The sequence below is a fragment of the Apostichopus japonicus genome, chromosome 14 (assembly GCF_037975245.1).
Source record: "Apostichopus japonicus isolate 1M-3 chromosome 14, ASM3797524v1, whole genome shotgun sequence".
In the NCBI taxonomy this organism is placed as follows: Eukaryota; Metazoa; Echinodermata; class Holothuroidea; order Aspidochirotida; family Stichopodidae; genus Apostichopus; species Apostichopus japonicus.
This window is the reverse complement of record NC_092574.1, coordinates 16,159,901-16,175,124: the sequence shown is the minus strand read 5'-3', so window position 1 is coordinate 16,175,124 and position 15,224 is coordinate 16,159,901. Positions and strand designations below refer to the sequence as shown.

The window sequence follows — 15,224 nt, the reverse complement described above, 5'->3', positions numbered from 1 at the left end:
GGAGCTGGGTTAATGAGAAATGTCACATGATGATATTTAACTGCAGGTGATGACTGCTCTGTGGACATCTTAGAGTGCCAGGCTTCACCGTGTGAACACGCATCGACGTGCGTAGACACGCCGGGAGACTTTGTTTGCGAATGCTTGGACGGATATTCCGGCAAACTCTGCGATGAAGAAATCTTGCCATGTGAGAATGAACCTTGCCAGAATGGCGGTAGCTGTGATAGCGTCCTGGCTGACTTTACTTGTACATGTCCACCAGGATACACTGGTGATTATTGTGAGGTGAGAGGATGGCTAACCCTAGATAACATTTTGCATTTAATCAATTTTTTTCCCCAACTGCTTGAAAGACTAGGCTAGCTGAAAGAAAGGGCTGCTTAGTGTAAAAAATTTGTAATTTTGTATCAGATGCTCTTTTTTAACTTTGTTGAAAAAAATATTTAAAAAATTAAGACTTCTATGGTGATAAATGAATGTGTACAATGTACAACAGAATATGCAAGAATATATCATTTCATTCAGGATATGCTTGAGATCCACCATCACAAGTTTGGTTTTTGTCATACTCTCTCTCTCTCTTCTTATGACATCTGAGATTTCACACTTCAAAAGTCTACGCACCCCTGTGTCATGCTTCTTTGTCCCAGGATAATATTGATGAGTGTCACACCCAGCCATGTGTCAATGGTGGGACCTGTGAGGACTTGGTGAATGCTTTTGAGTGTTCCTGCACCCCAGGATATTCAGGCCCAATATGTGAAGTTGACCTCGTCCTCTGTGACCCAGATCCTTGCGTCCATGGAGTCTGTGCCGAAGAAGGCGACAACTTTACCTGCGTCTGTCATTCCGGTATGATAGCACAGCTAACATATTCCTTAGATAGTCAGTTACTCATTTTGTTACTAGGGGGTCATATTGTAGGTTTTCATTTAGAGTGCAACAGATTTTTGTGCAATTCAGTTTTCAGGTATCATCTCTTTCCCTTCTGTAAGAATTTATTGTATGCCACTGGTACGGGTGGTACCATTTCTGGGTAGAGGCCTAGTCTGTAGGGTAAATGTGCACAATTATCACATTTTAAAATGGATATTGTATTTCTTTGCCTTGTTGTTCTTGCCACTAGAAATGATCGCAGAAGCAGATAGCAGAAGGGCTATGTCTTCTGAGATAAATTTCTCCTTTAATCTCATGAACCCCTTTTTTTGTTGTATGAAAATTGTTTTCTCTGGGAAGTTTTCATCAGTAGCTGGTTGACAGCCAATATATCCCAATCTAGTTTCAATATCCTGTTAACATATTGCCCTTAGTGTATCTTCTGCACTGATGAGTTGCACCTCATACCAGTTAAGTCTAAATCACGTACATATGCTAAATAATTCTTTTGAAGTCTTGCACGAGATACTGTCAAGAGTGTGTTTTTGAGAGATAATTTCACTAGAATGTGGTGTTCAGAGATTAGCAACACTATACAACATGTTTCTAGCATCACATAATTAGAGATGACACATTTTTTGTTTATGAAAGAGGCGGGTTTGCTCATTTGCCTCTTCAGGTAAGGCGGGTCGGTTATGTGACAGGGATGCGACTGCTTGTGACAAGACACCATGCGCACATGGAATTTGCAGCCTAACGGCCGAAGACTGGGGTGACGATGGATTGGGCTTTTCGTGTGATTGCACCGACACTGGTTATGCTGGCATCTATTGTGAAAATTCCGTTGACCACTGTCTAACCCAACCTTGTTCCAATGGTGGAAGTTGCATAAATGAACTGTCTGGTTATCATTGCCTCTGTCACCAAAACTTTACAGGTAAAGGAGTCCAACGTAAAAAGACAACCTATTATTGCGGTGATATATTTTAATCAAATTTTGAGCCATGTTCTGTTACCATGCAATTTGTAAGTATTTAAGGTTAACCTGGGTTGGTGTTGAAATTAAAAGCCCCATTGAAAGTGAGGACAGTGCAGCTTAAAGCACAAAACCCATTACAAGTACCATTATAAACAAGTCTGGCCTTTTATAGAGCAGAAAAAAAAATTGAATTGTGGTGTTTGAATTTTTGAGTAATATTTGATCGCGTTTACAGTGAAAGCTTGTCAAAGCTACAAGATTCAACCATTCCACATTTGGGTATATGTACAGCTGAATCTCAGCATGTTTTTGCTGGTGTCTTCATCTGTCTAGCATGAGATAAATGTTCCTGTGAATTTAGTGTTAGATAAAATCTTCTATGAGGTGTATGCTAACTATCATCTAGGTAGTATCCTATATTACTGGTAATATATCAGAATATATAGATTTGATCATGTTTACAGTGAATGCTTCTCAAAGCTACATGATTCAATCATTCCGTATTTGGGTATATATGCACAGCTAAATCTCAGCATGTTGTTGCTGGTGTCTTCATCAGTTTAGCATGGGATAAAAATCCCTGTGCATTCAGTATTAGATAAAATCTTATGTGCGGTGTACTCTAACTTCTATCTAGGTAGTATCAGCTATTACTGGTAATATATCAGTATATATATGTTTGATCATAATTTACAGTGAAAGCTTGTCAAAGCTACAAGATTCAATCATTCCACATTTGGGTATATATGCACAGCTAAATCTCAGCATGTTGTTTGCTGGTGTCTTCATCGGTCTAGCATGGGATAAAAGTCCCTGTGCATATAGTAATGGATAATATCTTCTATGCTGTGTATGCTAAATTTCATCTAGGTAGTATCAGCTATTACTGGTAATATATCAGTATATATATGTTTGATCATGATTTACAGTGAAAGCTTGTCAAAGCTACAAGATTCAATCATTTCACATTTGGGTATATATGCACAGCTAAATCTCAGCATGTTGTTGCTGGTGTCTTCATCGGTCTAGCATGGGATTAAAGTCCCTGTGCATTTAGTAATAGATAAAATCTTCTATGCGGCGTATTCTAACTTCCATCTGTAGATGAGTTGGGAAGGACAGAATCAATTCTTGTTTGTAATCTTTTGAGATTTTGCTTGTCTGTGTCATGTCAAGCAAACTTTATAAAATTCATTATCTGCGGATGAAAAAAAACGTACAATCGACCAATGCTCCATCAAGCCACCCAAAGTGGAATCAGTCAAAATTTACACAAAGCAGTCTGTCAGCTATTTTTAGAAAAGAGTTATTTGTGTCTCATCCAGGTCAAGATTGCGAACAGTTTGTAAACCTCTGTGATGAATCACCCTGCGAGAACAATGGCACTTGTACCCCTGATGGTGCCTCTTACCGATGCATATGTCCTCTGAGATTTGAAGGAGACCAGTGTGAGACGCCCTTGGTCATCTGCAGAGACGGCTTCTGTCAAAATGGCGGCCATTGTAATGATGAGGATGATGATGGCGAGAATGTAGCCAAGTTTTGTTCCTGTCCCGAGGGATTTAACGGTAAGAAATGTTTGATTTAGGCACAAATATAGAAAGCTCGCAACAGCTGCAAGATTGCCTCTACCAGACAAATAGAGATTATCTCGACAGATGGGCAGTGGCTGACGTTTGAAACTGCACAGCACAAAGAGATCATGTTTTTATGCAGACTAGCCGCAGGGTACAGCAGCCTCCTTCATGTCCTACTTTTAACATGGTGCCTTAAAGTATTCGACTCTGAAGGCTACATGAAATAATTATCTAAGAATCCTTACATATAAATGTACACAATAATCAAAGTGTCCAATGAGCTGCAAGTCTGAAAAAGACAGTTTAAAAAGGAATAGCAAAAATCAAAATACAACGTGCACAGTAAAAGCATGATATATTTGTTTGAACTATGAAAAATTTTGTTAACATTAATTAGAGATTTTTTTTCTTTTTAAATTTACGAACAAAAGTTTGATCGTAACGTTATTCCAACACTAGGTTTTGTGTTTCGATCCTAGGAGTTGCCTGCGAAAAAGACATCAACGAATGTAAGTCAGAACCTTGTGAGAATGGTGGCAGCTGCACAGATGGTGTCAACGATTATTCATGTACCTGTCAGCCCGGTTACAGCGGTGGGAATTGTGAGGTCGACCTTAACGAGTGTGCTCCACTACCTTGTATAAACGGTATCTGCAATGATAGGATTAATGACTATCTGTGTGATTGCTACCATGGATTTGAGGTAAGGAGAGAACTTAATGAGTGGGTTCTGCAGTAGGCACCTTTTAATAATATGCTCATTTTTTACTTAAAAGTAATTTTTGGCCTGTGTTGCCCTACCTCCAAGACCCTCTTTTTGTTTTTGGCGCACCTATAAAATATCAGCAGTGCAGTCTGAGGGAAAATTAGGCAGAGTAAAATTAAAATGATTAAGAACCAAGATTATTGACAATGCATTGTCTTAGTGTCGTTGACTGTTAATCTATTGTTTTCATCCTAGACTTTTTATCAGATGAAACCAGTTGCATATTTGTGAACTTTGTTTTCTAAAAAGACAGAGTGATAACATTGATTGTTATCGTTTGTATATGAACAGATTGTATTCTGAAGGAAGAACTTCTTTGGACGAGGTCACCTCTTGGTGTCACTCAAAATGTATATCCTCATTCGTTTGTTGTAACAAGGCTCGTTATAAAAGAAGTACAAGCCAATGAAACAACTGCAGACACACATGAAAAGAGGGGGAAAGTGGCCTATTGGTTAGGTGCCAGTTAATCTGCAAGTTTTAGATAACTAAAATAATCTCTGTATTTAAAATAATAATAATAATAATACATAATTTTTCTATAGCGCCAAACATACTATGAAATAATTCTCGTAGTGCTGAACATAATAATAACAATTATAGCATATATGCTTTGGTGAAAAAATATGTTTTTAATGACCAAGCCACTAATCAAGTAACCCATAGAATTTACCTATGAACACAACACATTTTGTTTTGTGTTCCAAGAAGAAGATTTGTCTGTAATATGGCTTTTAGGAGGTCCCTTGGAGCTTCAAAATTGTGAAAGTTAAAACTGTTGACTGTAAGGTGGAACATTGTATGCAGGGAGAATATCAAGTTGTCAACAACACTTACATGTGTGTGTGTGTGTGAGGATGGGCATAAAAAGAGGGTGCTTATACTTAGTGTTTTTAAATTTTCCTGAAGGGCGTCGATTGCGAAGTTAATACGGATGACTGCCAGACTCACGAATGTGTCCACGGAGAGTGTCAAGATGGCAATGACACATACACGTGTGTTTGTGCTGATGGATTTAGAGGGCGCTTATGTGACGAAGACATAGACGAATGCGCTTCCAACCCTTGTGTTCATGCCATGGAGTGCACTGATCAAATTAATACCTTTGAGTGAGTTTAGCCTAATATGCTTTTATTGAGATGGGTGTGTGGGGGGGGGGGGGGGTCAGTGTAGATGGAGAACTACTTCAGTATGGAATAAAACTTAAGTGAATGTGGTTGGAAGTATTTTAGATTTTATTTCCAGAGTGGTATTTGTGAGAGCTTTTGTTAATGTCCAGCAGATTACTTGGTTGTTTCAGGTTGTGTCTGGATGCAGGCGAGTTATAAAAATTGCTGGCACCTAATTTTAGGTGCTTAATAGGTTCATTCATAGAGACACAGTTTTGTCCATCCAAATGATAAATCTGGTGTGAGCTACAGTGCCTTTTGGTACTCAAAAGTAATCCTTAGTTATGTCAAATATATTTATAAAATAATAAAATGATTTTTTCATGACTTTTATATAGAAAATGTTATTAGGTGAATTTTAATAATAAGCCTTGCAAAATTGAATTAACAGTGTGGAGTCAACATTCTTCATCTTAACATTCTACCTTAACGCCTGAAAATGTTATCAGGTGAATTTAATACTATTATGCCTTGCAAAATTGAATTAAACAATGTGGACTAAACATTCTTCATTCTTAACATTCTACCTTCACGCCTGAATAAATTCCTGTCGATGGTCTGTCATTCCTTGCCACAGATGCGTCTGCGAAGACGGCTGGACTGGAATGCAGTGTGAGAGAAGTGTTAACGATTGTGCGTTAGACTCTTGTGATAACGGTGCTACGTGTAAAGACCAACATAACAGTTTCAGCTGCATATGTCCTCCAGGTTATTATTTATTATTATTTTAGTAGAAAATAATATGAATATCATTTGCATTTGGCATTTGGATTTTTTTATTTTTTATGTCAAAATTCAAGCTGATTGCTCTCTGCCAATGTTAAACTGTTGCAATCCTATTGCACTTCTTACTTTCTATATATATTTATACTCATGTGAATTGTTCTGTTAGACCACTATAAAATGTTCTCCTTTCTTTACAATTAGACAGGAACACTTGAAGGGTGGTTTGCCTAATCTTGATGACAATAATGTAGTTTGATATGCAACTTAAAATACCTACTTGTAAGCAGCTATGAATGTTTGTAATCTTTAGGTTAACTACTGACACGGTTTCATTTTGAAATACAGCAGATTCATTACGAAAGTTGATTTAAAAGCATCCAAATTGCCTATGTATATCGGGGTTTCTTTAATCACTATGTAATATTAAAGTGCCTATGTATCTCAATGTAATTAATCACTATGTAATATTCAAGTTCCTATGTATCTCTATGTTACTTTTAATCACTATGTAATATTCAAGTGCCTATGTACTTCAATGTTACTTTGAATCACTATGTAATATTCAAGTTCCTATGTATCTCTATGTTACTTTTAATCACTATGTAATATTCAAGTTCCTATGTACTTCAATGTTACTTTTAATCACTATGTGATATTCAAGTGCCTATGTATCTCAATGTTACTTTGTTTCACTATGTGATATTAAAGTGCCTATGTATCTCAATGTAATTAATCACTATGTAATATTCAAGTGCCTATGTATCTCTATGTTACTTTTAATCACTATGTAATATTCAAGTGTCTATGTATCTCAATCTTACTTTATCTTATATAGTTAAGAGTCAATCACTGTGGCTGTAGATTTCTATGGTTTTTAATTTTTACTAATAAGACTAAAAACAAAATGATCTTCTGAATGTAAACACAGACATTGGATAGATATAGATTGGCATCAGCTTGTAGAGGGAAATGGTTAGAATTTCTTTTGATTTCCACTTGTCGCTAGGAGATTGTAACATACTATATATAGGAAATGGAGTTGTGTTGAAGGGTAAATCTCATCTCATCCCATCTCAGGTTATAAGGGGGACACCTGCAGCGAGGATATCAATGAATGTGCCAGCAGTCCCTGTGTCAATGGTACCTGCGTGGATAGGGTCAATGGCTATGAGTGCACCTGCCCTAGGGGTAGAGAGGGGCGACAGTGTCAAGTCAGGACAAGTGTCTGCCAGCCCAATCCTTGCTCTAACGGCGGTACTTGTTCTCTCGACCAGACCGGAGAGGACTTTACCTGTTTCTGTCTAGACGGTATACTTGGCGATCGTTGCGAGGTCAACGTCGACGACTGCAAAGACAACGAGTGCCACCACGGTGCTACCTGTGTTGACGAGGTAATTTAAGCTGTCTTTATGTCGACCTTCAAGGACAGTTAGTTGTGATTCTTGCATATTGTCAAAAAAACTTATGGCCTGGTTTAGCAACAAAATTCAGTTTTCACAGGAAAGTACCCTGTCAAGGATTGAAAACTGTTTTTCTTTTCATTCCACCAACAATCGTGCAATAGAGCAGGGCTGTGAGTTTTCGTTTAAAGACCTAAACGTTTAAACGGCCGATTTTTCGTTCGTTTAAACGTTTAAACGTTCGCGAAAATCGTGATAAAACGCCGAGCACCGTAGCGTGCGAGCATAAAGGCGTGGGGTCCAGGGGACCGCCCTAGGGCCCTGGTGGGGCGAAGACCCCGGAAAAGGAAAAGGATTTTTTTGCGTGTCTGGCGATAAAAAAATTCGCAGTTGAGGATGCAAAATACTGACAACTTTTTTAATTTAAATTGTCACGAAGCTGATGAAAATTTTAAATGACAAGTTAGAGTAGCTATATTTTGTTATAAAATGAAAAGAGATTTAATCTGTCTTACAATCTTTAAAAAGTTTAACTTACAAAACCTCCGATATTATGAAACAAAAAACGTTCGGCAAAGCCCCGTTTCTAGACTGCCTAACAATGAATAGCGCGCACTAAACGTACATCAGTTTACCAGGGATGTAAGTCTTCCGGATTTTTACGGAAATCCGTTTTTTTTTTTAATTCCAATAAGTCTTCCGTATTTTTACGGAAATCCGTTTTTTTTTTTAATTCCAATAAAGTTCCACAAAATTGTTCGAATATCAAAGACACAACGCGGCAAAAATGCCTGGCCCGTTGCAGCAAGCTAACTTCAATTTTCACTCATCGATCACTCAAAATACCATTTCCAGTTTCGCATCATCGCATTGCACTGTACAACATTGTGCCATGTGAATATCGTTGCGTACGTGCGAACTTCAAATCGCTATAGCTCATTTCTGTCGTTGAAAATATATAATATCTTCGTAACTGCTGGTGCTCGACATAAGTTTTGGAATTAACGCTTGTGATATTTGTGAGCGGCGGAAATCTACGGGATACGCATATGAAAGTCGATATTTGTGATCGCATTCGAATGTGAGACTGTTTATTATTCCGTAGTTCGCTGCGACGTATTCGTAACTTTGAGCTAGCCTAACATAACGATAGTGTGTAAGTAGTAAGAACTAGGGGTAGGATGTGTTAGCGCTAATACTTCTAAACTAGCCTAACATACAGTAACGAAGTAGACCTGTGCATTGTATTTCCTTGTGAGAATGGAGGAACTTGTAATGTGGTAGATGGACAAGTACAATGTGATTGTATCAGTGGTAAACATGAACCCACCAAATTTCTATCTGATGTGCATGTGACTTATAAAGAAATTGGAGGATGTGGAAAGGGGGGGAGGAGGGAGGGGGGAGGGGATTCGTTGCCTGAACACTTACAGAGAGGGGCTCACATTGAGGTATTATTGGAGTAAGCAAATGTGGGAGAGTTCAGAGAGGACCGAGTTCCATGCAGTTGGATCGATTGCAAAAAATGCTTGATTGAGAGTCAGTGCTAATATTTTGGCGAGCCATTTGCGTAGAGAATACAAACAGGAGTGTATTGTTGCAATTTGCTGGGCATTGTCAATTGGTATTTCTCAAGTCATTTGCATATTTAATCTTATTATATTAGGCGAAAATTTTTGAAATAGTGGCACAGTTTACATGGTCTGTAGAATGCGTAGTTTCAAATTGGCATCATCGTGTTTCTTCCACGCTGATTTTGATAATTATCAAGATGAACCTTTAACTTGCCCGCAGACCTTTTGTTTTGTTTAACTTCTTTTAACTTGTCTTCTTTCTTTTGTTTTATTTTTGAAGGATACGAAGGCTATCTTTGTGAGAAGAACATTAACGATTGTTATCCCAATCCCTGCCTGCATGGAGCAACATGTATTGATGGAACCAATGACTATTCCTGCCATTGTTCTCCTGGATACAGGTTTGAAGAACCTTTGTTTGTTTTCGATTTAATAATTTCATTCATTGCAGTCAAATTCATCTATCGACTGGTTAAGAAACGTAGCAGCTGAATCTTTTGACGCGTCTTTAGTCAGTCGAAGGTACGCGAAAGCGGGGATGTTTTCGGAAAAAACAAATAAATCATCATTTAATCTGATTCTGTCATTGGATTAATGATGCTTCCTAATTAAGTTATTTGCCGACTGCAATCTGGATTCTCTGTTTATATTGATGTCTTTAAAAGGAAAGAATTACATTGACAGTGTCGTAAGTCCTTATAAGATATCTTGTATCTATCTGTTTATCATTTTAATTATCTGTAGTCTTGTCTGTCACTGACAGAACCAATCCTTTATTTAGTTCATGAGTCAATATACCTGTCCAGATCTCCCTCCTAGTTGTGTTTTGCCTGTCTTATGTCTTATTGTGTAACGTCTGCCATTCATGTCCTTGTATATAGTGGTGTCCAATAAGTTACCCCTAAGTTTGCATTCTGTGGCACTGGTAGCTACGAAGCTTCACATACCATTGCTGCCATGTTTGAGAGTGAGATTGTACCCACTTTTCTCATATGCAATTTTAAACCACATTCCCTCAATGAAAATGACTTTGTTTGCTATTTCAGTGAAACAAGGAAACAGACATTTAGTATCCTGAGGCACTTTCAGGACTTATATCACCCATCTACCCATTTATATGCAAAGTTGTTGAAAAGTTTCCTTGCTTTGAATTTTATGAATCGAGACCTGTGCATCTCATTCTGGTGGGATCTGATCAAACTTTGGTGAAATCACATAATTGAATTAAACAAAATTAAACCATACGGAGCAAAATCAAAGGAGTTCTTTGTTACTTTTTACTTTAAACACAACATCATTCTTTTCTTGCTTATAGCATCGTTAAAGTTACGTATGTCATCCGTCATCTTTTGTCTTTAATAAGTTTAATGAGCCACTTACGTATTTTAATCTCTCTGATGTTTCTGGCTGTTGTTATGCCATTGAAGTATTAAAACCATTTTTTTCTTCAATTTTTTACTTTCATTCTAAGGGGAGATATCTGTGACGAGGAGATAGATGAATGTTTACACAACTTCTGCCATCCTACGGGTACCCGAGAATGTCAGGACGGTGTTGCGGAATACACCTGCGTGTGCAGGCACGGATTCCACGGTCAATTCTGTGATCAAGGTAAAATCATACCTCACTTGATGATCATTAGTAATACCTGCGATGCATAGATGATGATCCATCTCTTATAGTCATTTACGTTAAAGAGGACTTGATCAAGTTCAGAACAGTGATCCCTTTAGTCTGTAGTGTGTCTGGTGGTAAATCCTAAAAGTAGGTATTAACTTCAAACATGTTTTAATGTTTCAATATTTCATTTGTGCAAATTTGGTATAAAGCTACTGTATTTATATAGATGATGATCTATAGCCTATTAAGGTGCATGGACTGACTTGCTCCAGTGGGTCAAGAGATCTGTCCAGCTGGTTGGTGTAAATGCCACGGATTGGACCAGGTCAGCTCACACGGTCAAACTTGCTGTCTGGTAAATGTAGCATACCAAGTGGTTGTTACAGATCCTATGGCTTATAACAGTGAACTATGATGAGGCAGGAAAATGTATAAAGACAGGATAAGTCTGGTGAGCGAATTCATGCGTATTCTCACAAGTGTGACAAATTAATCGGGTTTGCACCCGAGGAAGCGCATTACCGGGAAAGCACGTAAACACTTGTATGTAACATAAAAGAGAACTGAGGAGCAACTTCCGACTGCCAGTCAAAAGCACCATTTTATGTTATTGATTGCTGAGTTTTCTATCTAAGTAAAAAAAAACATGTTACTTTCTGTGCAGAATTTTAGTGTTTGTTTGGTCTTGAGTCAAATCATGTATCTCTCTTTCTTTAATTTAGTTGCCGAGAGTAACTTTGACATGATTTTCACTGCTAATCAAACTTCCCAGTATGTCCGCTTGAGAGATTTTTCGCGAGAGATCGTTCAAAGCTTCACGCTAGCTCTGTGGGTTCGGACGATCAGTCCGAATGCTGTCATATTTTATCACGGGAGGGAAAGTCATCTTGATCTGCGTAACGCTGACCTTGTTCTTGGCTTCCCTGCATCTCTGACCGTGGTGGTTCAAGGGTCAGTGAAAATTTATATTTCTCTCCGAGAATTCTCTGTCGGATTATATCATTTTGGTTGTATATTTATCAAATTCAATATATACAGGATTTGTGGTGACTCTACAATGAATACTCAGATCTACATTAAAACCAGCCACCAATGACTGGTTGCAAAACATCCCCAACACAGAAACAACCAAGTAGTTTGTAAGAAGGGTGAAGTGGAATGGACATCATTTCTATGGTAACAAAAGTGATACATGATTCAAGTTTAAGAAAACAAAGTTTTCTGCTCCGGAAAAAATTCCATGAGAGGGAAAGGGAGAAGTTTGGCATTCCCCTTGCCAAGCCAATTTGCTTCCGTAATTAGCGGTCATTAACTAGAATATATTACAAAAGTTTGTACTCTAAAATCCTATAGATAAATGGTGTTTACTTCAAACTGTCTTTGCCAGACCTTTTGATGCTGAATACTACACTAGTTACACAAATTATTCTGCATTTAATTAAAGATGACAACTTTTCTTTCTTAAGTATGCCTATGTTTTCCGGGGTCGCCATTAACGATGACCTTTGGCATCATGTTGCTCTGACCTTCGACTACGTTTCCAAGCTGTTCCAACTCTACATCGATGGTGAAAATGTCCACAACCAGGTCATTGAAGTCACCGGAGAAGTCCTCGTTTCCAGCGGAGTTTTCGTCCTTGGGCGAGCAGATGAAAGTGGCGGTAAGTGTCTGTGACAGCTAGCCTCGTACAAATAATTGGAACGTTTTCACGCATGCATCTTAAAAACGCGCTCTGCTTGACAAACTTTTGCATGCATGCATGCATGCATAATATCCAGTTGGTATATATATTACAATTATGTGCATTAATTACTGGATGAAAAACCAAATTAATATAAAAACATGCATGGAATATTTTCAATTCTCTCTGAATTATAAGTTTTATTCAATATTAACTTAAGAACAATTGAATGGTTAGTTTTTTTTTCAATATTTACTTTGAAATTTAGAACAAAATAACTTCCCTGGAAGATTGAAACAGGTAGATAAAAAAGTGCATCGAATATTTTCAATTCTCTCTTATTCACTTAGGAACAATTAAATGGTAAAACAAAACACATTGTATTGCTACTATTGCAATAGGAATAAGATTTATAAACAAGAGCCCAAGGGCAATATGATGAATGTCACCACGTTTCATGTAGATCCAACAATGTTTAGTAATTTGACCTCAAATGACATGTATTTGTACATATAGGTAACATTGGTACATGTTCATCGTGTGTATATGTAAGGGTGTTAGCCACTGAAAATAAATGTTTGTTCTTGATCAGAGAACTCTGGGTTTGGTGTGATCACCAAACACAGAGCAAGACACATAAAAATGGAAAACTCAACTGGATTGGATCAAAATAAATTATAATTATGAATAACAAACAATATACAGCTTATCTGGGCCCAGTCAAAGAATTAAATAAAATAACTTACAGTTGTGCATGAGGTGCGCACCCAAATGTTAAAGTAAATACATTTAATTTAAAAGTCTGTTCTGGTGAGTTGGAGTGCTGGTGACATCAAAGTATTCTACGACATCACATCTTCCACGACATCAGTCTAGTTAAATGGTATTATGAATGTCCGATCCCAACAATATAGTATCCTTTAATTTATATGAAATAGTTCCAGGGTATCCTTTCAGTAAAATAATGTCAATATCCTTTGTAGTAAAATAATGTCCTTTATAAGTGATGGTTGTCCCAGAATATCCTTTATTGTAAAATAATATCCTTTATAGTAAATAGTATCCTTGAAAATAAATAGTGTCCCAGACTGTCAGTTGAATATATCACAACTTCCATAAAATAATAAGGACTACAGTAAACTTGAATGTAAATTAAGGTTTAAAACAAACTATCCAGCCATTGAAACTATCTTTCTCTTCTTTTGCAACTGCCTTGCTCCAATACTCAAAGCCAACTGCCTGACTCCCTATACCCCTCACAAAACTCCTTTGTTCCTATAATATACACAAACAGACCCCATTTCCTGTGAAGGCTAATTTCCAGGAAGAACAAGATAGTTGCCTAGCAACCCAGAAGAGTTAAGGTGTTAATCCACCCTTTTGCTGCCACAAGACAACATACAAATATATTGTACAAATGCATAGCCCTCTGTACAGTGAGCACTGTACAGTATACTAATAAACAAGTTAAACTATGGTACAAAAGAAAACTTTATGTACGAGCTGACCATCTTACATATATATATATGTGCCAATTGTACGCTTCAGATGTTACTTGCTGCACACTCCAAAATTTACAGAGTGCCAAATGCACGCTTCAATATTAACTGCACGCTTAAAAAATGAACAGTGTGCCAAATGCATGCATGCCCACTTCAAAATTGTCCAAAGTTCCAATTTGCACTCATCAATCACACTCAAAGAGTCCAAATTGCATGCAATTGGACGCGCATTTCAACTGGAGAAACGTGCTTCATGTCAACTCCACCCTATTTGCATGCATGCAAGTTGCATACGAGAATGCACGCAACAGCTCAAGCATACGGAGAGCGTGTAAACTACGTTCAGAAAGCGTGCCCATACAAACCGGTTGCGTGCTTTCACTTGCAGACAGTTTGCATGCAATTTGCAAACGATTTGCATGCTCTGATTTGTATAAGGGCTAGAAAACAAGAGAGGTTTCTAAAATGGAAAAGAAGAAAACTACATACTTTCCAAAAAGACATAATGCATCATAATTGCTTACACCCTATCATCTGTGATGAATTGTTAGTTTTAGGGGACTTGGTGAAAGAATCATTTAAGTGCAACATGCTTTTCTATTCACACAACAGTAAGATGTTAATGCAGCCGCAAGGTCTACCATCTCAGTCCTTCATTAGCTGTGTAATGCATTCCAGACATGGAAATAACAAATTAGGTTAGACCTACTTGTCATTGGTAACTAAACTAGCTGTTAATACCTGAAAATATAGGGGACTATGTATGCACTATAGTGTCTAGTACTACTAAATAGTGCTATTCTACATTGTCAGGAATGTCCACATGATACACAAGGGCACAGTTTATTGGATTTTTTTCTTTCTGGTGGTCTCTTGGGCAACCGAGTCATGCGATTTGGTTGTCGGTTCAGCAAATTTGGTTGTAGAGCAAAAAACTGGCAAAAAAAAGAAACAAGTAATATGTACACAGTAAGAGAGATGTGTATGTTTCGTGAAAAGAACCAGCTTTGGGCCAGTAAAACTCTACTTTGGGTGGATTGATCAAAGACCTATACCAATTGTTTTGTTTCATTTCAGTTTATTCAAAGCAAATGGAGGGAGATACCAATTTATAAGTTTACCTGTTTGGGGGAGTGGGGGTTGAGGGGGGGGGGTTGAAGGGGTTACATTGCAATCTGAATTTGATGTAATAAGTCATCCGCCAGACAACCCCTACAGCTGATTTTGGTTGTCTGAACAGAAATTTAATAGTCTCCGACGATCGGACAATTGTTAAAGAAATTTGCCTTGCACACTGTACCTACCAGAGTGAAATATCTCAAACTCTTTTTTTTCTTTTGAATCTCAAAGG

At 37.6% G+C, this 15,224-nt stretch overlaps 1 protein-coding gene across 2 annotated transcripts in view; it reads left to right on the top strand.

Annotated features, from left to right (window-relative positions):
* Positions 1-12,278, top strand: part of LOC139980165 (uncharacterized) — a 68,950-nt gene extending 56,672 nt beyond the window's left edge. The window contains exons 35-45 of one of the 2 annotated variants that reach the window (XM_071991610.1): positions 47-288; positions 654-855; positions 1,559-1,816; positions 3,184-3,426; positions 3,915-4,138; positions 5,111-5,310; positions 5,948-6,078; positions 7,174-7,487; positions 9,351-9,471; positions 10,542-10,681; positions 12,157-12,278. In XM_071991610.1, coding sequence (XP_071847711.1) covers positions 47-288; positions 654-855; positions 1,559-1,816; positions 3,184-3,426; positions 3,915-4,138; positions 5,111-5,310; positions 5,948-6,078; positions 7,174-7,487; positions 9,351-9,471; positions 10,542-10,567 — 1,961 coding nt within the window. In that variant the 3' untranslated portion in view covers positions 10,568-10,681; positions 12,157-12,278. Of the gene's footprint in view, positions 1-46; positions 289-653; positions 856-1,558; positions 1,817-3,183; positions 3,427-3,914; positions 4,139-5,110; positions 5,311-5,947; positions 6,079-7,173; positions 7,488-9,350; positions 9,472-10,541; positions 10,682-11,412; positions 11,548-12,156 lie in introns of those variants that run through there. The other variant, XM_071991609.1, reaches the window with a different exon arrangement.
* Positions 12,279-15,224: the final 2,946 nt, after the last annotated feature.